The 25,357-nt window shown below is 34.5% G+C and overlaps 3 protein-coding genes across 6 annotated transcripts; 2 read left to right on the plus strand and 1 right to left on the minus strand.

Moving 5' to 3' along the window:
- Positions 1-2,199: 2,199 nt before the first annotated feature.
- Positions 2,200-3,847, plus strand: LOC106376597 (deoxymugineic acid synthase 1-D). Its single transcript, XM_013816687.3, has 4 exons — positions 2,200-2,617; positions 2,792-3,035; positions 3,129-3,308; positions 3,403-3,847. The coding sequence occupies exons 1-4, from the start codon at positions 2,298-2,300 to the stop codon at positions 3,628-3,630; spliced, it is 972 nt and encodes a 323-aa protein (XP_013672141.1). The 5' UTR covers positions 2,200-2,297; the 3' UTR covers positions 3,631-3,847.
- A 1,579-nt stretch (positions 3,848-5,426) lies between these two features.
- On the plus strand, positions 5,427-6,981 carry LOC125593460 (two-component response regulator ARR3-like). The gene is made up of 5 exons (XM_048770116.1): positions 5,427-5,734; positions 5,996-6,072; positions 6,159-6,236; positions 6,306-6,376; positions 6,456-6,981. The coding sequence occupies exons 1-5, from the start codon at positions 5,560-5,562 to the stop codon at positions 6,769-6,771; spliced, it is 717 nt and encodes a 238-aa protein (XP_048626073.1). The 5' UTR covers positions 5,427-5,559; the 3' UTR covers positions 6,772-6,981.
- Positions 6,982-12,660: 5,679 nt separating this feature from the next.
- Positions 12,661-18,529, minus strand: LOC111210005 (paired amphipathic helix protein Sin3-like 5). 4 transcript variants are annotated; one of them, XM_022710186.2, is made up of 20 exons: positions 18,225-18,529; positions 18,045-18,074; positions 17,900-17,947; positions 17,595-17,753; positions 17,340-17,505; positions 17,166-17,264; positions 16,934-17,092; positions 16,626-16,707; positions 16,248-16,435; positions 15,999-16,153; positions 15,798-15,925; positions 15,447-15,701; positions 14,426-15,312; positions 14,251-14,345; positions 14,045-14,183; positions 13,819-13,971; positions 13,581-13,741; positions 13,395-13,506; positions 13,085-13,291; positions 12,661-12,968 (listed from the first exon to the last, which is right to left on the minus strand). In XM_022710186.2, the coding sequence occupies exons 3-19, from the start codon at positions 17,932-17,934 to the stop codon at positions 13,103-13,105; spliced, it is 3,162 nt and encodes a 1,053-aa protein (XP_022565907.1). In that variant the 5' UTR covers positions 17,935-17,947; positions 18,045-18,074; positions 18,225-18,529; the 3' UTR covers positions 12,661-12,968; positions 13,085-13,102. The 4 variants fall into 4 exon arrangements, with proteins under 4 accessions (XP_022565907.1, XP_022565906.1, XP_022565905.1 ...); XM_022710185.2 differs by lacking the exon at positions 18,045-18,074; XM_022710184.2 differs by lacking the exon at positions 18,045-18,074 and having other exon boundaries at positions 16,248-16,423; positions 17,900-17,992.
- Between the last annotated feature and the right edge of the window lie 6,828 nt (positions 18,530-25,357).

Raw genomic sequence — 25,357 nt, forward strand, 5'->3', positions numbered from 1 at the left:
GGTCCCATAAGCAGGAGTGTTCCCGGTGGGGCCCGAGATGGTGCTCCTGTCTCAATGGTGGCCTTGGTATTTTGAAGTATAGGGGGCTCTGTCTGGGTGATAGGGTTGTGGTTAGAAGCAGCCGCTGCAATGATACCTGCTGCTGCATTTTCTACATCTCCCCTGGCTTCACTTATTAACACCCTTTGTCTCCTCGCAGCACTTTCTGTGGGGTCTCCACAATTAATATACTGCATTGTTGCTTCATGGATTTCGCTTAGGACTTCGTCAGCGGTGGGAGTGGTTTGATACGTGATTGGCTCCTTCTCCGCTGGAGTGGGTGCTGGTTTTGGCGTTGTCTCCTCCTGAGTGTTAGCGTCGATGTCCATGTTGGTTCGGCTAGCAGTTAGGGCTTTCTCTCTCCATATGCTCAGTTTGTTGTTTGGTGGAATTTGTCTAGAGGGTCCTTGGTGCAAGGGTTCTCTGCGTTGAACGTACTAAGGTGAGGTCGCAGCCGTCTCCCTATGTACCTCAACCCTCTGTCTCCTTGTTGTAGTGGAGCTCGCTTCGATTGAGTCCGTTTGGTTTTCTGGAGGGGTTGCGCGTTTGCCTTGTATCAACTCTTGGACCATAGGGTTTTCCGTGTCTATCAAGTCTTTGGTGGAAGGATTGCTCCTCCCTTTCTCTTCTCCCTGGTGGTATGTATCTTAGCGGTGAGTTTCCTCTTCCCTCTGTTCTTGGTTCACTTAAATACTGTGGAGCTTCCATTGTATGGCGTGTTTTTCCAGGTTTGATCTTTGAGATTTTTTCTATGGCTAGTGTGGGGCATCTTTTCTGGAGGTGAGAGAAGCTACCACAGCAGGAGCAGTGATTCTCTAGTCGCTCATACTCAAAGGTAAGGACACATTTTTCCCCTGAATCAAATTCCATCATTGTTTCCTTCGTGATGTTTTTGGCTTCACCTGCTAAGACTCTCACTCGCGCTGTAGTTTTAGTGAGCTCATGTTTCTCCAAACCCTAGCTTTTGGCCAATGCTTCGGATTACCTTGACGTGCCAGTAGTGCAGGGGTAGTCCCTTGATTTGGATCCAGAAAGGTATCATGAACGGGAAGGTGGGTGAAATCAATTGCTCCCAATGTTGGAGTAGGATCATCCAGTATGCAAAGTGGTAAGGCCTGTTCTCGAAGACCTTAAGCAGGTCATCTTCTCTCTCAAATCGAAACTGGAAAGTTATTTCCCAGATCTGACCCTGTTGTTCTCCCCTGCAGGTTCCACTTCCTAGGAAGGGACGGGATGAGGGTTCCACTTCCGCAATGAAAAGAGATTCTCAATCAAAATTTCGTAGATGCTCCTAATAATTTGCCACTTCTTTTTTCATCTTATATATTAAAACAGAAGTCACAACCTTGATTCATGTGTGTTTTTTTTTAAAATAGACCTAATAGACCTATTACTAGAAATCATGTTACCTTTAATCTCTAATCTTATCATTTAAATTTTGGGCATACCAGAAATTTTTATTGAGCTATCAATAATTGGATTTAAAGAATAGATGATTCATTGGATTTATAGATAGTATAAATTAAATAGATATAATCTAATGTTGTAATACTAAGCCTCCATATGTTAAATATTTAAATATTTGTCGATATTAACTTTTAAAATTATAAAGATTTTTTTTAAAAATAACAAAAATCATATTATCTAACAAAGATTAATCTTTACTACCTTAAACCAATGAAAACAAATTTTAAACTATATATGTTATTTTAAAAATTAAACAAAAACTAAATGTTTAATTATTTACTCGATAATATAAATCTATGAAGCGAAAAGTTTAATTTTTTAAAAAAAATCTAAATTTGTGAAATGTTACAATATCTTTGAATATGACAATAAAACAATATTTTACTAATCTTTATATATATAGTTACGATTTTAATAATGAAATCATAATCCGAAAATATATATATAGAAGAAGATACAAATACATGTGAAAGTTTAAAATAATGTATTCAATGAAAAAAATATACCGTAAATTTATTATATTTTAAAAGTTGATTTACGCATATATTATAATATATACCAATTTAGAATTGAAAACAAAATATTTATATAAAAACAAATGAAAACCGCACGGATCGAGATCTAGTTGTTTATTTTAAATTCTTAACTTTATTATATGATAAAATTATTTTTAAATATTAATATTTGTTTTTTAAACTTTTCTTGGCGTTCTAACCAATGAATGCTCTAACATGAGCATCAGTCATTGAAACGATTCTGTAGGAGCAAACTTTCGTTGACCTTCTAAACTAATGTCTGCGATGACAGTCCCCAACCTCGCTGTCGGATCTGATCACCACCTGATGCCTGTTATCGGTTTCGGAACCGCCGCATCTCCCCCGCCGGAACCATTGCTGCTGAAGCAGGCGGTCATTGACGCCATCAAGCTCGGTTATCGCCACTTCGACACGTCTCCAAGGTATCTGACGGAGGAGCCTCTCGGCGAAGCTCTAGCTGAGGCGGTTTCTCTCGGTTTGATCGGATCTCGATCCGAACTCTTCGTCACTTCCAAGCTATGGTGCGCCGATGCTCACGGCGGCCTCGTTGTGCCGGCGATACAACGTAGCCTCAAGTAAAGCTTTAAATCTCCTTTTTCTATTTATAAATGGCTGATTATCTCACTGTCGGAGACTTTTCTTGTCTTGTTATTAAGTGCATCTGTTCATGAAGAACTAAGCGCTTCATTGTCTTTGGCTTGGAAGCTTTGTCTCTTGTTTTACTTGATAATGTATGTTTGTTATTGCAGAAACCTTAAGCTGGACTATCTTGATCTTTACCTGATTCATTGGCCGGTTAGTTCGAAACCGGGGAAGTACAAGTTCCCCATTGAAGAAGATGACTTTCTGCCAATGGATTATGAAGCAGTCTGGTCTGAGATGGAGGAATGCAAGAGACTTGGACTTGCAAAGTGTATAGGAGTGAGCAACTTCTCCTGCAAGAAGCTTCAACACATCCTTTCTATCGCCACAATCCTGCCTAGCGTCAATCAAGTAAAACCCAACTTGTCAATACTCCAGAATTAGCTTTTCATGGGTTAGTATAGATCAGATTAACTGAAGATATATTGTTAATGTGTGAGAAAGGTGGAGATGAGTCCAGTATGGCAACAGAGGAAACTAAAGGAGCTTTGCAAGTCGAAGGGCATTGTTTTGACAGCTTACTCAGTGTTGGGATCAAGAGGAGCCTTTTGGGGAACTCCTAAAATCATGGAGTCTGATGTTCTTAAAGAAATTGCTGACGCCAAGGGCAAAACTGTTGCACAGGTACTATTCTCAAAAGATCTCATCTGTTGAATAATGTGAAAGTGATTCATTTGTAATCAGGATTTGGTTAAAAAGATGAATCATTTGTTGGCAGGTGAGTATGAGATGGGCGTACGAGGAAGGAGTGAGCATGGTGGTTAAGAGCTTTACGAAAGAGAGATTAGAGGAGAATCTCAAGATATTCGATTGGTCTTTAACTGAGGAAGAGATGCAAAGAATCTCCACAGAGATTGCTCAGTGCAGAATCGTCGGCGGTGAGGTTTATATCTCCAAGAAAGGCCCCATTAAATCTCTAGACGAAATGTGGGATGGTGAGATCTAGATCAGTTCCTGTGAAATGTGGGATGGTTTGTATCATGATCGTAACGATTTACTCTCATTCTCTTACTTCATTCTCATGGTCATCATAACTTTCACCTAAACAAGGCCAAACAGTCCCATGTTAAGCTCAAGGGTTAATTATATCAGACCCATAAAATGACAATCCTTCTCATTGTGTTCTGTAAGCTCATAAAAAAAATACTAGATTTGTTACTATATGTACAAACGAGCTTCGTTGGAGTATCATATCATGATTAATGCCAAGTGATTCAAGAGGATTTTTAAACAATAGAAGCTCATTACTGCAAGTGCCATGGATCTATATTGTGCTTATGTGGATGAAAATAAATTTCGTCCGAATTTTTATTTGGGCAAATCTCCAAAATAGCACATTTCTAAGTTTATATCACAAAAATAGCACTCAAAAACTAAAATGACCAAAATAGCACCTTTCTAAGTTTATCCTTTGAAAATTTTAATTTTTTTATTTTTCAAAATTTGAAATCTTAAACCCAAAACCTAATTTCTCAACTCTAAATCCTAAACCCTAAACTCTAAACCCTAAACCCTAAACCCTAAACCCTAAACCCTAAATCCTAAACCCAAAACTCTAAACCATAAACCCTAAACTCTAAACCCTAAACCCTAAAATTTAAACCCTAAACCCTAAACTCTAAACTCTAAACCCTAAACCCTAAACCATAAATCCTAAACCCTACCCTTTAACTGTAAACCCTAAGTTTGTGACTTTTGATAAAACATTATTTTTGTGACTTTTGATCTTGAGTGCTAGTTTGGAAACAAAAACTTGATTTAGTGCTATTTTTGTCTTTTTCTCTTTTTATTTTCCATGAGACTGGTGAGTTACCGTGAAGAACAATAGAGCTACAGAAAGCGCGTTGGAGTACATGGACATAAAACTCAATCAGAGTCACAACAGGCTGTCAAACGAAGATCTAAGGTAGATGAGAGAGTAGGATGTCTTCTCCAAGACAACCTTTTTAAGTAACATACTACACAGCGTCCCAATGCATTTGATGAGGTACATGCATGAACTGAGTGAGGATATTGCGACTCGATTTGGGACGAGTGAGGGCTAAGATAAATAAGCCCATGTTATGAATAAACTTCCGATTACTCATAACACACACAATACAACTGTAGCTCTAGTGAATCTCTCCTCGAGATCTCACTCTCTCACAATACAGAGTATCAACTGGAAGAATGAGCTAATACATCGATAAAGTCTATCATTCACTCTGTCTCTATATATTTACATTCTAGCTTCACTGTAACTGTCAAAGCCTCTCTGTCCCTCAGAGTTTAGCTTCCATCTATCTTCGTCATCAGCTGGTACTACTTACAGCTTATTAGCCCACCAATGAGATGTACGTACGTACTTCGTCGGATGCATGTAAAATGGGCCGTTATCGGATGCAACACAATGGTTTTGTTCCATCGGTGTGTCAAACGATCATGCACCACTAAGACCACACTGGAAGATAATATAAACGCAGTGCTTCTATTATATTTCAGTGATATTTCAAAATACCCAATTTTTTTATGCGGAAACATGTGTGGAGAAGAAGCTTTGAACTAGTTGATAATGGTGCTCACCAAATCATCAACATATATAAGAATATGAACATGGTCACATACCCAAGTGAATAAAGAGTAGTCTATTTTGTCAACAATGGAAGTAAATGTAAGAATCAAAGAAAAAACACATGTTTTTTACATCATACAGTTACTAAATCGCGTTTATTTTCAGTCGGAGGAATGTCTTTATTTATTTATTCTTTTAAGTAAGAAAAGGACAGAAATAAAGATTTGATTTTGGAAGCTTATTATAAAAGGAAGTGAAGGAGAAGAAAGCAAAAACAGAGTTGGCACTTTCTCTCTTCTCTCTTTCCTCACCGGACACAGAGCTATGCCTCTAGACGGTGGCGTTTCTTGCCTTCGTAGGTCAGAGATGATCGGAATAGGAATAGGAGAACTCGAATCTCCCCCCCTGGATTCTGACCAAGTTCACGTTCTCGCCGTTGACGACAGCCTCGTCGATCGTATCGTCATCGAAAGATTGCTTCGTATTACTTCTTGCAAAGGTTTGTCTGTCTTCTTCTTCTTCATTTCAAAATAAATAAATAAAACCGGGACTCGTGTTCTGGTGGTAAAGGAACCTCGGCTGAGATGTCCGCCATCACGACTTCGAGCTCCGGCCACAGCGGATTTAACATCCCTTCCGTTGGGGCACTGGACCCACTACGGATATAATTGGGAATGTAGCTGCCAACATACCAGAATTACCAAAAAAAAAAAAAAAAAAAAAAATAAATAAATTCTTATTTACGGCGATTCACATGCAGTAACGGCGGTTGATAGCGGATGGCGTGCTCTGGAGTTCTTAGGGTTGGACGATGATAAATCCTCAGTAGAATTTGATGTAATCTCTCAAAGAATCAGTTTTAACTTTCGAAGAGCTTTTGTGATTTTTTTTCATAATTTGATTTTGATTTTTGAATCTTTCAGAGATTGAAGGTTGATTTGATCATCACTGATTACTGTATGCCTGGAATGACGGGATACGAGCTTCTCAAGAAGATTAAGGTTTTTAATATTTTCCCGCCATGAAAATAAGTTTCTTAAGCTGAACAGTGTGGATTTTTTTTGAAACAGGAGTCGACTAGTTTCCGAGAAGTTCCGGTTGTGATTATGTCGTCGGAGAACGTTCTCACTCGAATCGACAGGTGAATCTTTTTTCGGAATATTTTATCAAATTTCATATCAATTTAGAAAAGTTAAAATTCAAAAATAATAAAAATGCAGATGCCTTGAAGAAGGTGCGGAGGATTTCTTGTTGAAGCCTGTGAAACTCGCCGACGTGAAACGCCTGAGGACTTACTTAACGAGAGACGTTAAAGTCTCCGACGGAAACAAACCGAAGGTTCCTGAAGATCTCAGCCGTTTCTCTTCTTTGGCTATGGTTACTCCTCCTCCTCCTCCGCCGCCATCCATTACATCGGTAAAATCTTCGTCTTTGGAGGAAATCGTGTCATCTTCGCCTCCGCCGTCGGAGTCTTCAGTTTCGCCGGTGGGTTCGCCGATAAGACCGATGGAGATGAGGAGTCCCGGATTAGACTAGAGAGATCCGTGTGATGACTATCTCCGTTAACTTTTCTACTTTTGACGGGTTTATTGACTGCACGTTGACTTCACGCCGTCAGTTTATAGATCTCTCTTTTATATTGATCGATGTGGGGTCTCTTTACTCTTGTACGAAAACTTTTTGATTTTCTTGTATTTAACTACATATGTTTCTTTAATCAAATAAGAATTCAATCATCAAATAAGATTTCAGAGCTGGTTTTTTTTTTTAATTTTCTTTTATCAGAGCTGGTTTTTAATTCATTAGTTACAGTGCCAGCGATTATCTAATGTGTTTATTCGATTGTAGATCCAGTGATGTACGAACTGGGGATACTTTTCATTAATCATTTAAAAATGGAGTATAAAGTATTACCATTTTACACTAAAAAAAAGTAATACCATTTTACACTTAAAATACAATTCCGTTATTCTTTTATGGAAAATACCCTAGGATATCACTAAAAAATTTTATATCACAAATATAGATTCTAATGATCAAAATGACCAAAATATTTCATTAAAGAAATAAATATACATTTATATCCATAGGGTTAACTAAAGTGGTGGAGATTTGAGATTGAGATTTAAAATTTTATAAAATAAAAAATAAATATCAAAATTTTGAAAAAAAAAAATTATAAAAAATTTCGAATTTGAAAACATATAATCTAAAATTATAAAAAAAAATTAAATTTTTTTATTTTCTTTTATTTTTTAATATATCTAGGGTATTAGGGTCTTTTTACCTATTAAATAAAAAAATGTGGTCATTTTCCTCTTTCTGGTCTATTTTTGTGATCAAAACTTGAAAATGGTCTATTTATGAGAATTGCCCTTCTTTTATTATGCATACTAAAAAAGAATATAAATAATTTATAATAGAATTTTTTTTTTGTCACTTATAATTTATAATAGAACTAAAATTAATATGTATATGTTCCAAAAATAACACTTAAGAAAAAAAAATACAAATGTCAAAAAGAATATATAAAAAGAGATTAAAAAGATAGAAAGACACATATATTCACATGATTGAAGGGTTATGAAGTAGCATTTAAGTTTTAAGAAATGAGGTTTAGGCATTAAGGATTAGGGTTTAGCGTATAGGATTTAGAGCTTATGATATAATTTTTTTTTAAATATAATGTTTTAATATTTAAAAAAGATTTATATTAAATGTATTATTCACAAATGATATATTAGTTTTTTTATTCTTTAACAAAGACTATTTTGGTTATTTTCTAATTTGTGTATTATTTTGTGATAAAACTATTTTATACTAGTGTTTAAGAAATTTTCCCTAAAAAAGAACATCTATCAGATTTTGTTGTTTTCATATATTGAAAATGTAACTTTACTATCTGTTCAAATTATAACTGAAAATGGAACATCATTTAGTTATTAATCCAGATTTTTAGGTTATAGGTTATTTAAAATTTGTCAACAGAGATGAACACTTATAAAAATCATGAGACAAGTGACAAGAAGTGCAAACTAATTAAAGATTTTGATCCAAAAAAAACTAATTAAAGATTATCATAGGGAATATGAACATATCTAACCTGCAATAATAAATTAGTTAGATATTATATGTCCTAATCACACGTACTTATTTCTTGATTGGCACCACAACCAGGATAATCTACTTATAGAGAGAAAGTATATTAATGTATGATTCAAAAAAAAAAAAAAAAAAGTATAATGTATATTGAACTTACTTTAGAATCAAGGATCAGATCGGATACTACAAGATGTTACAGTACTAGTTAATTAATTAACGAGACCCTTACATTTGCCCATTGGAACTTCGGAAGAGGCATTAATTTAAAAAAGAAGATGCAAATGCAATGTATCAAGATGAATAATCATTGTAGACAACAGAATCAACCCAAAGATATCCCTCACGTTTGGCGTACTAAACTTGTAATTATTCAATCTTTATCTTCTTCCAATTTGATTTGTGTTTTGTCCCCTTAACGTACGGCACATATACAACTTTTGATTTGATTTTCTAAGTAGAACATGCGATAAAACATTGACTAACAATTTTTTAAATGTAAGTATTTGCAAGTGATATTTATAATGCGAAAGCTAATAATTCACACTTGCGAGATACACAGTCGGTGTGGTGATCTGGATGTGTATATTAGCTTCAAAATATGATTTCTTTCTGAATGATGGTGACATTATTTGGAATATCAAAAGAAGAAAAATTTGTACAGATGTTTCTTCCGTTGATGCTAAGTTCTATTGCATGTTCAACACAGTCAGAAGGCTGGAGTTCGTGAGAAGATTCGTACATAGTCTACAAGCCATAATGGAGGTTTCGTGTTCCTTGGCCTTCATCGTGACATACAACTTTGTATTGCTTATATGAAAGATCCAAAATATTATGGGAGGATAAAACACATCAAAAGTAATATATAAACTTTTGAGAGACTACATTGTGGTAAAGAAAGAGGTAATCATTAACTATATACACAGAATTATAGTTGACCCATTTACTAAGCTCTTCTTAAAAATGTTTATCTTGCTCATATTTGAACTTTATTTGTGTAGAATTTGATGAATATACTAATAGAATTGTGCCACACATTGTATTTTATTTTGATGTTTTCTGAAGATACTTCAAACATTATAGATATTTTTATGGGAAAGAAAGTGAATCTGCCATATGGGAAAGGGAATCTGCTTTATGGTAAAATAATCAATTTATAGAAAACTCTACAAGAAATTCAGAATGATGATTCAAATATACATGAGGAAGTTATGGAGATTACTAAAAATAAATAAAAGAAGCTTATCAGGATAAAGAACTCTATTGAGAAGTGAGAACTTTTTTTTTTTTTTTTTTGAACACTCAGAAGTGAGAACATAAAAGCAAAATATATGGCATACAAAGGTGACCGAAAAATACAAAATTTTACTAGGTTTTAAAAAACAAAGACGCATCAAAAATAAAATAATCGGTTTATACAACCGAAGATGGTAACTGGGTTACTTCAGAATTCGAGGTGGAAGAAGTGGCGGTTAAGTACTTCAATGATTTACTTAAGTCTACATTCTGATTTTCAGAATTTCTTAGAGGAGATTACTGCAAACCAAAATATTATACTTACTTCGAATGATTCAGAAGAGGAGATCCGTGTGGCTTTATTTTTGAAAGATGTGTAGTCTCAACATCTGTTGAGTGATTTGCATGCCATCCCATTGATCCGATTGTGCGTTCTGATTAATATATCCTTTTTAAAATTTCCATCAATGGAAAATAACACATTCGTTTGTATGAAACTGGAACTCTTCTACTTATCTTCTGATAGTAAGGTTTCTGACAAAATTTACAATAAATCATATAACTATTGATGTATTCTATCATCTGATATGGTAAACTAAGACCATCTACAAGTTTTTGAACCTCGCAATATGAACCAGATAAAAATTTATCCTCATATAGAATACTTCTCACAAAATCTACAATTGTGTCCATGCATTATTCAACTAAATTATAATCCGTCTCTACGGCCATCAATCTACTTGAATAATAAAGCTGAATGACCATTTCTGTACAATGGTCGTTTTGCTGCATCTATTTGCTGCATCTAACATATAAAGAAACGTGTGGGTGACTTTGAGACAGACGTTGTTGAAACAGACGTCTGGGGTTGCGTTGGAGGAGATAAAGCTCAAGTTTATTGACACGTCGTCCAATGGTGGACATGGTCGTTTCCAGACTTCTGAAGAAAAGGCCAAGTTCTATGGTAGAGTCATCAAGGATTAGATTTTTTTTGTTTGTTTTTCAAACCCCATAAAAAAAACTTTGTTTCTAGTCTCTTTCTTTGTTGGTAGTTGTTTTTTTGACGTTTCATCCTCTTCCGTTTTGGTTTAATGTGACTTTGATTTTGTTTTATTTTTGTCAATCGATTCATTTTGAAAGGTTAAAACAATCTTTAATCATATTTCATTTGTTTTTTTTTAGAAACTATAAAAAGCAACAAAAGATTAAGTCAGTCTCAGATCTCAGTGTATTCTGCCTCTGGAGTTCTTTGGCTTTCCATCTCCTCTCTGATTTTGGTCCTAAGAAGCTCTTCTACTTCAGTCCCGGTGGCTGGTTTGTTGGTGCTTGGTTTGGGTTCCTCCAATGGCCTTATTACTGCTCTTTTATGGGTTTCGTTGTCTCCCGTCGCAGTCACTGTATGTTTTACCTCATAGCTTGTCAATCTGGTTGTAGCTTCGTGCACGGGTTGCTCGGCCCTCATCACCACCTCATGCTTCATTCATCTCCCAACAATCCAGGTTGTATTTCTGAGATTTTCAAACTTATTCACTGGTGTTGTGTTGATTGTTTTGGAGTGTTCTCCTGGTCTGTCCCTAACCTTGGTGCAGCCATTTAGTGCAGTATGCAGTCTCCTTACTGCTTTATCCAGTTATGCATGTGTTAATTGAAGTACTTTTGTATTCTGTTGTGTCAGCTTGATAGAGTTATGTCTGTTGGGTCTTGTTTGTCGACATTTACTGCCCTCTTTCCTCCTCTATGAAGTGTGTTTCCATTCCAATTTCATCATCTACTTTAAGTGGTTTTGTTTCAGGAATTAAAACGTTTAAGATTAGAGATACTTCAGATATTGAAGTTCTAAGCACAGGCTTATCAAAATGATGTTCAATCGCCTATGTGTGTGTAGCCATTTCAAGGATTGTCAATTGTGCACTTGCTGCTGTTTCAATCTCAGGAATTATATCACTGAATGTGGTCTTTAATTCTCAAGGCTTACTTTCACTTTGCAGCTTGGTTGTTGAGACTAAATGACCTCTCCACGCCATTAGTTGTTTAAATGTTTTGTATGCTTCTATCCTTCTTTGCTTTATTGTAATTTTTTTTTGTTTGGTCAGGATGACTTTGTTATCATGTTCTGTAAACATTTTTACTTAAATGGAAAGTAAAAATCTATAAAATTTGAGGTTTGTCCAAAAAAAAAAAAAAAAAATTAAGTCAGTTCATTAATTCTCAGAATATATCTTGTAATTGTCGATCTGTATAATCTCTTTTTATAGAAGAAAACTGTATGATCTTACAGACGCGTAGAAGAAAGTGACAAGATATTCAAATTGTTGGATTAGATTCGTACTGTGTTTCTTTGGATTTGGTTTTAGGAAGTGCTAGTTTATGCTTGGGCTATGGCTGAACAGGTGTTAAGACTGCTCCTCTGCTCAATATTAAAAGTACAGTAGAATATCTATAAATTAATAATGTTGAGACTTTAAAATTTTATTAATTTATAGAAATATTAATTTACAAAAGCTTCCTCATTTATATTTTTTATTTTAAGAAATATTTATTCTAAGATAAAAAAATATTTGATTTTAGTGTATAGACATTAATTATTATTTTTTTTGAAATTTCACATTTATATTAATTTTATTATACTATTTGGTGTATATAATATATATCGCATAAAACTTAAATATGATTTTAGATATAATATTACTAAATCTCATCAAAAATATATTAAGTGTTAAGAAAATATAAAGATAATTCTATGGTAAATATAAAACAAACAATAAAAAAGTAGGTTCTTACTTATATAAAATATGTATATATAAAAATTATTAATTTATAATTTTAGTGGGACCATATATTTACATAGAATTTTCTGAAAAATTATTATCTTATTATTTTATCGATTTGTGTCAAATTTTGAACCGGTCCAAGTTGGGACCGGCGAAATTTATTAATTTTTAGAGATTATTAATTTATCGAGTATTAATTTATAGAGGTTCAACTGTAGATTTCATTTTCTGATAATATTCTATTATCCAAATTGAATGAGCACTCTTATTATAAAGTGAATTTGCTGCTGGAACTGCGATGAATGACAACAAACAATAATAGATGACGAAAAATATGAGAGGATTTATTGAAAGAGAAACATAACATTAGAAGGAATATCCAACATTTATTTGAATGGATGAATTAAAAATCTGAGACACTAGCATTGTCTGGTGGTACATATATAAATCTAACACTAACATCAAAACTGGCATCTCCAGACGCAATTTAGGAAAATAACGGTTCTCACGCAACACTCTTTTGAGCCAAAATTATGCAAGAATCTTGTCAAAAGACAGTTTTGTCTCTAGTCTCTACCACCACTAACTGATGCGTTGGTTGCATATCTCAGCCAAGAACATTCACACCTGCACAATAATATTTACAACATTATTAAGGGTTTATTGAAGATTTGCAACATTGATCACCAGGTTGATGTGATGAATGGTCAAAGATTAAGAAGGTAAGAAGAGGGGTCACTTACGTGCTTGGAGCCGCGTTATTAAGGTAAGGGCCGTAAGGCAACAAGTCTACGGTTAAGACTTGTGTGAAAACGTGATATTCTCGTCTTTCTCGAGATTTCAGTGCTACTAGGAGTAGTTTTATCATTGTCAAGCCCATTTGGATTCAGTTTTGGTTTCTTCTGCTTGCTTCTATACAAAAGATCTGATGTATTTGGTTCATACTTGACCTAATAACAATTTGGAAACTCTCATTAACTCATATTCACATTGAATAAACCAGAAAAAAACTATAGATAAGACAGATTCACAAGGCAGTATGTAATTAATTACCTTGGAAGAACTGCAACACATCTTACATTCAACCTCGTTGATAATCTTCAATCCTTCCATGGCACGCGACATCCCTGAAGATTCATCTGGACCGCTCATTTTCGCCTTGTTCCTGAAGACAGTTAAGTTTAAATACACTTTGCACAACTATAGACAAAAGAGTTGAAGCTCTTATAATAACCCAACCTCTTAAGAAACAGACCAGGCTTTTCTTCATCAGGTACAAGCGAAAGAAACTCATTCTGAAGATAATTAGCAAAACCTGGTTCCACTGCTACAGCTGTAACTTCCGGCTGGTCATTCCCGCTGTTCATAAGTTGAATCGCCAGACGGGTCTGTGCAGATGACTGCAAGGATAACATTAGCATGTGAGACAACCATATACACAAGGGTTTCTGCAAATATATCAAAGATAGAACAATACATATTCAATCCTGTATATGTTCTGATCATGTAGAAGGGCTCTGGCGTTCTCATGGTACACTATCTCAAAGAATCTTCCTGGTTTTCTGTACTTCTCGTATGTTTGTAGCTGCAGTAGCCTGGTGTCTGTCTCGTCAGCTGCAACTGCATGAAGCTGAAGCATGTCCAAACAATAATCAGTACAGGGAAAAAAAAAAAAAAGGATAGAGAAAACTGGAAAAGCTTACATGCTTGACAAACTTCTGAACTAGCTTGTCCAATGTGAAGAGAATATATGATTGTGCTCCAATAATAGCCCGGCATTCATCTTCAAACTTTGTGTTATCACTCGAGCCATCAAGTAAATTATAGAGGGCATCCATGAACCTGTGCTTCAAAATTCATCAGTAAGGAAAAAGAACTATTGTTTCAATTTAAAACTACCAATACTCACCTGGTATAAGAATCAGGAGATGTGTTATCTGGATCTGGAGCTTTCCATTTCCTCTCTGAATGTATCTTTGCAGATAGTATTCTCTCGTACAACATCTGGAAAAATAAATAAAAGAACAGATTTAAAGGTTTGAACTTAATTGACTTTTTGAGGAACATAAGAAGCTTGTTCTTACTTGATGAAGCCTGAAAAGAACATAAAATGAATCATTCCCATAGAAAACTCGAGAAGCATTGGGGGAGTCATGTAGTGCCACAGGAACATGCTTTGCAAGGGGCTTTACAGGTTGCAGAGACCGTTCTGAAAATCTGGAAAAGGATTCACCAAGCTGGTCACAATTCATAGGTCTTTTATGCTCTTCATCTAAAGAAACTTGGCCACCGAACTTGCTTCCTGAAGCAATATCTTTAGAGGCGTTTTCATTCGCTTCTATTAACTTTAGAGTAGTTTTACTTCCATCATCTTCAGGGGAAGTATTACTTCTTACATTGTCTGGCAGTTTCTGCACAGACTCGACGCCATTGTCTCTATAAACCTCAGAGTTGTCATGCTCAAAACTTTCGGTGGGAGATAACTCACCCTCTTCTCGCTCAACCTTATGCTCGGTATTCATAGCTGCACCAGCATGCAGTTTATCTTGCGCAAAAGAGCTTCCTATTGTTGGACTTTCTTTATTGGGTGTTTTTGGAGGTGTTAGCGGTTTAAGGTTTGAGACAGGAGAACTGTCACGGGTGTGGTCTTTCACTGCCTCACGCTGCTCTTGGTTGTCTTTGGACTTTGCAACATCTATCACTGTCTCATCAGTTTGAGACCTAGAAGGAACGCCAAACATGGGCTCCAAAAAGGTTACCCACAGCTTCATTACTTTATCCGACTGTTCCGTAGCACATATCTCTTCACAATAATACTTGATTAGTTGATAAAGGTCAGCATGAACTTGTGTATCAGTGTAACTGAACTCCACATCAGGGGTGAAAGAGGGCTTAGTTCCCACAGCAATGGCATGAAGAGGATCTTCTTTATGCTTTCTGTCACTGATATCTTTTATTTCCGCCACTAAACCTGCATTTAGGACACAACAGACATTAAAAGTGATACAAAGACATTCTCTTTGTCTTCTTCAACCTAATTTAAGTATGTAATATATAAACAAAATGAACTTATATTTGGAGTGATAAAACCATAAGAAAACATACCTTTTGTGCTTAGGTTCTTGGAGTCCTGCTGCTTGAAATAGAAGCTTCGGTGATCTAGTGATTTGTGATGATTCTTAGCATATACTTCAGCCCATACTTTCCTGAAATCAGAGCGACACCTAGCCCATTCTTCTTGCTTCTGCTTCAGGCGAGTTAGTATCACCGGTAAGGCAACATGAGAATTCTTCTTCAGAAAATCCATGACGTCAAGCCCATAATCTCCGTACAATCGCTCAATGCATCTTAGGTTCAGTTCTATTAAATCATTATCACATTTAAATGCATTAGCCCCAGTGAGAATATATTAGAGATAAAAATAGCACAACCAGAATTGATCAAGTAACTACTTGCCTGATAAGTGTTCTTTGATACATATTGGTGTCTCTAGAGAGATTGTGTTGTTATTGATCTTCTCAAGAAGAGCTTCCACACGGTTAATGGCTGCATTCACAGACTCTAATAACATGTCCAACTCAAACCTAAAACAATATCAGGACATTAAATTTCCACAAAATTTTCAGACATATAGAAACCAAATATAGTATGGCTTACCTGTCATCCTCGCATCGAAACAAGCTTTCTTCGTACTGGTTTTTACGCATGTGTTTGAATGAGTAGTCCTCACTCCCCGATGTGACAGATACCCAGTGATCGTTAAGTACCTTTTCACCTAGTGTATTTCTGTAGCTTGGGATCTGAATAAGATACTACCCACAGGAGAAAGCCAAAACAAATGATCATAAGAACACTAAAATGAAGTCTCATAGATCAAAACTATTTAAAGGTTTAAGAGGCGCTCACATCATCTGGAAGGAGACGATAACTTGGAGAACATTGTGCACACTCAGAAAGATCCAGTTCATTAATACCCTTGGCCACATGGTTGCTGGTAGATGGTAGAATTTTGTGACTTCCATTGTCTTTACTGCCATTTTCATAATCTTGAATACCCTCTTTGTCCCCTACCTTCAGGTATCCTGGCCATTGACCTTGATTGATAAGACAAGATTGACCATAGTAAAAAATATGACGATATGTCTCACAGATATATATAAAATTCCTTTTATAAAAAAATTACTGAAAAGTGGAAGACATATATTTGTAATTTTGCTCTCAGCAGGCGCTGAGCCAAGCCTTAATAAACAAAAATGCTACAGGTGATTCAAAATACTCAATTACCAGCAGAGCAAGCCACAAGGTTCTCGTCACCATCTTCTCGTTGATCTGAGTGTTCAGTATACTCATTCCGTATTTTTATTCTCTGTGGCAGATAAAGAGTCCGTATTAACATCTCAAACTGTGAACTATCGAGTTTAACATAGTTTCTCTCATCCGTTAGCTATATACAACCATTTTCATTTTCTTAAATTGTCACTCTAAGCACAACTAGCGAAAGGATGTTAATACTTTCCAAACTAAGCATGCATAGCCACAAAGAAAGCTTTCAAAAAAAAAAAAAAGCTTTAGAAAGGTGAATTAAGAGAAACCTTCTCAAAATTCCTTGGATGCATGGCAGGAACTGGAGCACCTGGTACTGCGTTCCTTCCGGACAGAGGGTAATGAGCAGAACCTGATCCTGAATTATCAGGTAAGAAATGGGCAAACTCCGCAAGCAGATCTTCATGGTCCTGGAACAACAGAGTAACCTGTACAGCAGATAAAAATCAGAAAAAGGCAGAGGAAATCAATAGTACATACAAATTTACTGTAAACACACACCTCTTGATAAACATCAGAGATGGACTTGCTTTCCTTTCTATACATGTTCAAGATGTCTAGAAACTTTTTATATGCACGGTCATCACTCCCAAACCGCGCCTGCAGAAATAAACGTTTAACTGGTTTAAATCTATAACTAAATTGGTATATAATTCTACAACATTAGATACATACCTTGATCTTGTTAACAAACTCAATAGCTTCTCCAAAATCAACTGTCTTCTTCTCCGGAAGGGTTATCTTGTACCCTTTGGGCAAGAAGGTATTAAACCCCAAAAGCAAGTCATCATAGCCCTTGAACAACACTCTTACTCTCGCTATGACACCACTTGTGTCAACTCTAACAAACCAACACGAGACAACCAAGAAACTAAGCAAAACAAGACAGACCAAAAAATGGAAAGAGACAAAGAAGGGTATATTAATTACCTCTGAGCTTTAAAGTCCTTCATGACTTCAAGGAAAGTGTCATACTTGTCTTTCTTGTCCTGAAATATATCTTTGACAGCTTTGAGGTAGCTCAAGGCATCACCTGTTGTCAGCCCTCCCGTGTTTCCTCCTCCACCAATCGTTAGGGGCTTACCATTTCTGCATCACACAAACTTATAAAGTTAGTTTCTTTTCCGCATTTAACATGAAGAAAAATCAAAATTAATTTTGTACGGAAAAAAGCAGAATTTGAATTAAAAAGACAAATCAGGCAAATTAGGATTCAGAACAGACAAAGAACTTACGTTTCAACGTAGACCTCTTCTCTAACCCTCTTCATCTCTTTTTGATTTCTAACACAAAAAAAAGGAACAAAGATTAACACGCTTCGCTGTGCCCTGAAACAAATCGAAGTCGGAGAAGCAAACCAAATTCGAATTATTATCTAACCTTCTTCACTGTAACAGATAGAGACCAGATCTATCGAACAAGAATCAAAGACGAGAAACAGAAGAAGAAGAAGAAGAAAAGTAAGAGAAGGATATTTTTGGATATTTGAAACCGTGTTGAGAGACCGGATCACATTATTCAAAGGGGACAGAGACAACTTCTGAAGAAGATAAAACTTACATAGAAGCGACGGAGGAGAGTGGATCGCCGCCCTGAGTTTTCCGAAAGAGAAAAGGGATAACGAATCTTTCACACGAGAGAGGAAGTAAACGGACAAGGTTGCTTCTGCTTTGGATTTCTCTCTCTCTCTCTCTCTCTCTAATCTCTTTCTCTCTTTGTCTCTGAGAAGAAAGAAATAGTTTTCGGGGGAAGAGAATGAGGTTACCCGTAGAAACCAAAGGCTAAAAAGCTCGAGCAAGAGAGGGAAGAGAAGCGCCTGTGAATGTTAATGACTTAATGTATGTGTATGTGTATCTGTATGTGTGTGTGTGTATGTGTATGTGTAAAGCTTTTTTTTTATCTATGTATAACCTTTGGAACCAAGCAGATGGTTTTGAATGGGATTTTGATAATTTCTAGGCAGGGGCATTCGGGGTCCCAATCGGGTTTCGGTTTTATCCATTCGGGTTTTGGTTTTTCGGATTTATTAAAATCAGCTCCATTCGGGTTATATAAAAGTCAGTTCGGGACCGGTCGGGTTCTATCGGGTTCGGATCGGGGTTAGTAAATCTTCAAAGAACCGGTATAACCCATTAATGTATTTTCGGGTTCGGGTTCCAATCGGCTCTTCGGTTTTAAAATACCTGATTTGTACCTATTTTGTAACTAAAACATAAATGAAATCGGTTCTTTGGATTTAAAATACATGATTTGTACATATTTTAATAGCCAAAACATAAGTAAAATCGATTCAAAAATAAGAAAAAACATCAAACATGATCATTCAAAATCAAGCGAAAGATAATCATAGTTAGTGATAGAAAGAAAACCGGATAAATGAAATCATAAAACAAAAACTTAGTTCTCATGAAATGAAAAACATTATTCAATGAAAACAAAACCAAAATCTAAAAATTTCAGGCTTCAACCGCTACATTCCACCATCAACCTTCATGTAACAGATAATTATTTTAGAAGTTCAATCATATTTGGTAGAAGTTCTTTTTGTGATTTTAAATGTTTCGGGTTCTATCGGATATCCATTTAGGTTCGGTTCGGATAATATTCATAATCCAAAATACCAAAAAACAAGATCCGTTCGGTATTTATGTCGGGTTCGGATCGGTTCGGATTCATTTTTATCGGATTGGGTTCGGTTTATTTGCCCAGCCCTAATAATTTCTCTAAGTTTTATTATAGAGTTGTATCCGCGCTTTCCGCGGTTTTTTTTTTTTGGCAACCCCGCGGATTGTTAGTTGTTTTAAAAGAGATAGAGTTTGTGTGAGTTGACAGTTGAGGGTGGTATAACCGAAAAAAGGGTGGTACCAAGTTTATGTTGGTAGCAAGATATATCCGTTGACGTACCTGTTTTTGTATTTGTTTGTTACAGACGCTGTGTGAATGTTGCTTGACGAACTTCTCACAGCTTGAGCTTTGAGTACAGCAGACGGATTCGTGTTACAGCCATCAGATGGTGGAGGTTTCTTCTTAACCATTTGCAAAGGAATTGAGGTGTGTTCCAAGCCAGAACAGGGCTGATCCTTCGCTTTGTGAAAACCTTTAACTTGAGGGTATTCCATCTGTTTGTTGTCTGAGATTAGTTTTCTTGGCTTTATGTATGTCTTATGTGCTGAAGTAGTTTATTAGTAACTGCTAGGGCTGGACAAAATATCTAGAACCGAAGAACCAAACTGATCCGAAAATCAGAGTCCCGAACCCGATTGGACCCGGGATAAATAACCGAATGGGTCTTAAATTGATGTATCCGAAGAACTGGTACCCAACCCGATTCGAACCGATAACCGAATGAGTATCCGAAGATATCCGAAATGTAAATATATATTTACAAATATTATTTATAATTATATGTATAATTATTTTAATAATTTAAATTTAAATTATAAATTAAATATATTAGTTATTTTCAATACTTTTGTGTATTTTCTTATAAAATATGATAGTTTTGAATACTCAAACAAAACCGTATCTAATGAGTATTTTTGGTTATTTTTTGGTACATTTGGGTAGTTTGGATACAAAATACATGAACTGAATCAGGTAATATGGTTATTTTGAGTACTATTATCCGAACCTGTTTCAGATACATTGGTTATTCGGTTATTTTCAGGTTCTTTTACATCAGAACCGAACCCACCCGAACCCAGGAAGATCCGACTCGAACCCGACCCAGAATTTTGTAATATCCGAATGGGGCCTAATTTCCAAACCCGAAAAACCTGATAACCGAAAGAACCGATCCGTACCCAAACATGTACCCGATGCCAAGGCCTAGTAACCGCTGTGACCGATAGGTTTGATTTTATTAAACCATCTCTACAAAGGAAAGGTTTTGTAAAACCATTTCTTTCTAGTGGATTTCAATAAAGCTACTAAATTTCAATACCATTGTTTATAAACTGTAACGGTTCACAAGAATAGCTAGCCATGGGCATTCGGGCATGAATACGACCAATTTGAATATCGTTTTTTGGATTTTGAAAAAAGTTCCATTATTATATTACAAAAAATCATGGGTTCTCCGGGATCCTCGTACATTCAGTTTTTAACCGAAATAACCAACCTATCTGATTTTACTCGAATAATTTATACTAGGATAAGACCTGCGCCTTACGCATAGTGAATTTATTTGTATATATTATCGATAGTTTTTTTTATATGTGATCATTTTATTTATATATATAAAATATTTTTTGTTGTTATTATATAATTTCTTTCCGATGGAACAGATCAATTTTTATTAAAAATAATGGATCAAAACTATAATTAATACATCATAGACATTAAACAAATTATGACATAAAATCTTTATTTTTTTTTATCGAACACATTCTTGAAAAAAGTGAACAATATTTTTTTCACAGTTGAATTATTTTGACTTAACAATATTGTTTTCACAGTTGAATTATTTTGACTTTTATCTTCCACATGGTTTTGAAAACTTTCAAATCAACCATCGAATTGATACATGTCATTTTAATGTTTTTAGTCGTATACTTAAGGAAAACTTACATTTTTGTAATTTAAAGTCGTTTTAAAAAATTCAAAATATAACATCTAAGAAAAAATCTAACATATAAGAAAAATCTAACATATAAGGTGTCCTCATTTTTGTATTTTAAAGTCGTTTTAAAAAACAAATAATAACATATAAGGTTTCCTCATTTTTGTAATTTAAAGTCATTTTAAAAAATTCAAAATATAACATATAAGAAAAAATCTAATTTTTTATTATATGGTTAATGTGATTGTTTATTTTTTTTAATAATATAAAATTAAACAAAATGAAGAAGGATGCAAAAATTGTTATCAAATCTTTATTATTCATAATCATTAATTGCCATATATATGTAAATCATATTAGGTAATTTCGTAGCTTTTATTTAGGGAACGAATACACACTTCTTATATTTTAGGTTAATATAATGTTCTCTAGTGGACATTAAACAAATTATGACATAAAAACCTTATTTTTTTCCTCGAACACAATTTTGAAAAAGTGAATAGTATTGTTTTCACAGTTGAATTATTTTGACTTTTAACTTACATATGGTTTTGAAAGCTTTCAAATCAACCATCGAACTGATACATGTCATTTTAATGTTTTTAGTCGTATACTTAAGGAAAATTTACATTTTTGTAATTTAAAGTTGTTTTAAAAAATTCAAAATATAACATATAAGAAAAAATCTAACATATAAGGTGTCCTCATTTTTGTATTTTAAAGTCGTTTTAAAAAAAAAACATATAAGGTTTACTCATTTTTGTAATTTAAAGTCATTTTAAAAAATTCAAAATATAACATATAAGAAAAAATCTAATTTTTTATTATATGGTTAATGTGATTGTTTATTTTTTTAATAATATAAAATTAAACTAAAATGAAAAAAAATGCAAAAATTGTTATCAAATATTTATTATTCATAATCATTAATTGTCATATATATGTAAATCATATTAGGTAATTCTGTAGCTTTTATTTAAGGAAAGAATACACACTTCTTAGATTTTAGGTTAATATAATGTTCTCTAGTGGACATTAAACAAATTATGACATAAAAACCTTATTTTTTCCAGCGAACACATTCTTGAAAAAAGTGAACAATATTGTTTTCACAGTTGAATTATTTTGACTTTTATTTTCCATATGGTTTTGAAAGCTTTCAAATCAACCATCGAATTGATACATGTCATTTTAATGTTTTTAGTCGTATACTTAAGGAAAACTTACATTTTTGTAATTTAAAGTCGTTTTAAAAAAAAATTCAAAATATAACATATAAGAAAATTCTAACATATAAGAAAAATATAACATATAAGGTGTCCTCATTTTTGTATTTTAAAGTCGTTTAAAAAAATATATAACATATAAAGGTTTCCTTTTTTGTAATTTAAAGTCATTTTAAAAAATTCAAAATATAACATATAAGAAAAAATCTAATTTTTTATTATATGGTTAATGTGATTGTTTAAGTTTTTTTAATAATATAAATTTAAACAAAAATAAAGAAGGATGCAAAAATTGTTATCAAATCTTTATTATTCTTAATCATTAATTCTCGTATATATGTAAATCATATTAGGTAATTCCGTAGCTTTTGTTTAAGGAAATAATACACACTTCATATATTTTAGGTAAATATAATGTTCTCTAGTGTTATATAATTATGGAATAATGTGACACCATTAGATTAAACTATACTTTATATTAGATGCTCTAGAATTCTTTGAAATGGAATTTAGAAGGCATTTAGAGTGCCACCTAGGATTTGGAGTTTTTTTAATTAATACAAAATTAAGGTTCTAATTTTTCAAATGCTTCTCAATAAATATATAGGGGATTTAACCTACTCAAAGTTATCCAAAATACCTAAAAACCAAAAATACTCAATATATATGGTTCCAATGAGTTATTTTTTGTGTGAAAATGACTATGAATACAATTTTATTTGGGTATTGTGTATCCAAAATATCCATTTCTATCTATAAATACCCAAAATAATAAATATATATTTTATTTATAATTTTAATTTTAGGTATTGATATTATTATAAGTATAACTATAAATAATATTATATGTATGTGTGTTTTTATTTGTTCGGATTCTCATCCAGTTCTCAGTGTGGGTAGGATTCGGTTTCATTTTTTGGGTTTTGAATAAAAAATCCTTACTGTTATAAATCAATTGATGGATGTCCATAACCGGCCCGGTCCATAACTGGCCCATACGCTTAGAGAGAGGGACGGTCCAACCCTAGAGAGAGAGAGAGGAGGCCGCGAGACTTAGAGAGAGAGAGAGAGGCGGTTACATGGTTTATGAGAAAAGGAAACTCAATTTCCTTTTCCTTGTATGATTAGGATTTCCCTTTTCCTTTATGTTTATGATTTGTAATCTTTCATTTTATCAATCTTGTAATCCCCTATATAAAGGGAACACTTTATGATTAATAAAATACAGAAACTTACAGTTCTAAATCCTAAGTTTCACAACACGTTATCAGCACGAAACTCTTAAACACCCTGAGCCTAAAACCAAATCGACAAAACCCCAAAATCCCTAACCCTAATCCGACGAACCCGTCAAACCCTAAACTCGATCGCGTCTTGCATCCGGTCTCAGCCTCAGCTTGCGTCCGTCTCAGCCTCAGCTTGCGTCCGTTTCAGCCTCAGCTTGCGTCCGTCTCAGCCTCAGCTCGCGATCCCGACTGCAAGCGTACCGTCCGAGACCCGATAGCGATCAGCTCGCGCGACTTCAGCCTCAACCCGTTCGTGCTTCTGTTCGCGACAACTCTCAGCTCGCGACTCGATCAGCACAGAGCCAGCTCGCGTCTGTTCCAGCTCGCGATCCGATAGGAGCTAGCTCGCGTCCAGTTCGTGTCCAGCTCGAGGTTCATTCTTGGTGGTACGGTTTCTACAATCAGCTAACCTAAAGGTATTTCGAACTCTAAGAATATGAGAATCGAATTTGGATTGATTGTAAAGAACAAAATCCTAAAACCTAATCTCTAAGATAAAGCCATATGATAATAGATCAAACCCTAGAGTAGTAAATCGAAGCTCTAAAAGTTCGATCTCCAAACCCTAAAATCGAGATTGATCTATTGATCAATTAAAATCGAAACCCTTGAAGGTTTTGAATCTCAAATCAAATTCCTTTGATCTAAGATCAAATTTTCGAAAATCCCTAAACCCTAATTCGAAAACTGATTAATTAAATCTGATTGAATGATTGAAATTGAATTTAATCACCTTGAAATTATAAACCGAAACCCTAAAACCCTAAATTTTGAAAATCGATTTTGTTTGAATGATTTGATCACCCAGAACTATGGTTAAGATTGTTTAAACTTGAATCTGAATAAATTGAGATTGCTTGACTTGTTTAAACTGAAACCCTAGTCTAGATTATTTTTGAAATCAAATCTAAATTGTGGCCGTGTGGCCTTGTTGCATTCTAGGTTAATTGTTCTAGATCTGATCATACTCGTGGCCGTGTGGCCTTGTTGCATTCATACCATAACTTGATCACATTGATTGATTGCAATTACACTTAGAACTTATTCTAGGAATGGCATTGAATCAAATCAAATAGCCGTGTGGCTTGTTCTTTTGCTTGGCCGAGTGTTTGTGTGTTTTGATTGCATCATGTATGAACTGATAGAAACCATGTTAGGATTGCAATTACACCACAAACTAAATGCATAAGAGTGAACCAATTGCATTCATAGCTGTGTGGCTTAACTTGGCCGTGAGGCATAGATCTTGTCCGTGTGATTTGATTAATTGTTTGAACTTAAAACCTATTCGTTTAAACATTGAAACTATTCCCAAAAGATCTAAAATATATTAATTTATGATTTCAGATGTCGAAAATCAATAACCTGGATTTTGCTGCCCTAAATCTCTATGGAGATAATTACCTTCAGTGGGCACTTGATGCTAAGATCATCCTGAAATCCAAGGGTCTCGGTGAATGTATCACCAAGAACAATAATGCCAATGAAAAGGATCGTTACAGAGCTATCTTGATCATTCGTCATCATCTAGCTGAGAGTCTCAAGGATCAATATCTAACCATTGAGAATCCACTAAATCTTTGGACTGAATTGAAATCGAGATATGATCACCAGAGAACG

This window comes from Brassica napus, chromosome C9 (assembly GCF_020379485.1).
Source record: "Brassica napus cultivar Da-Ae chromosome C9, Da-Ae, whole genome shotgun sequence".
NCBI classification, from domain to species: Eukaryota; Viridiplantae; Streptophyta; class Magnoliopsida; order Brassicales; family Brassicaceae; genus Brassica; species Brassica napus.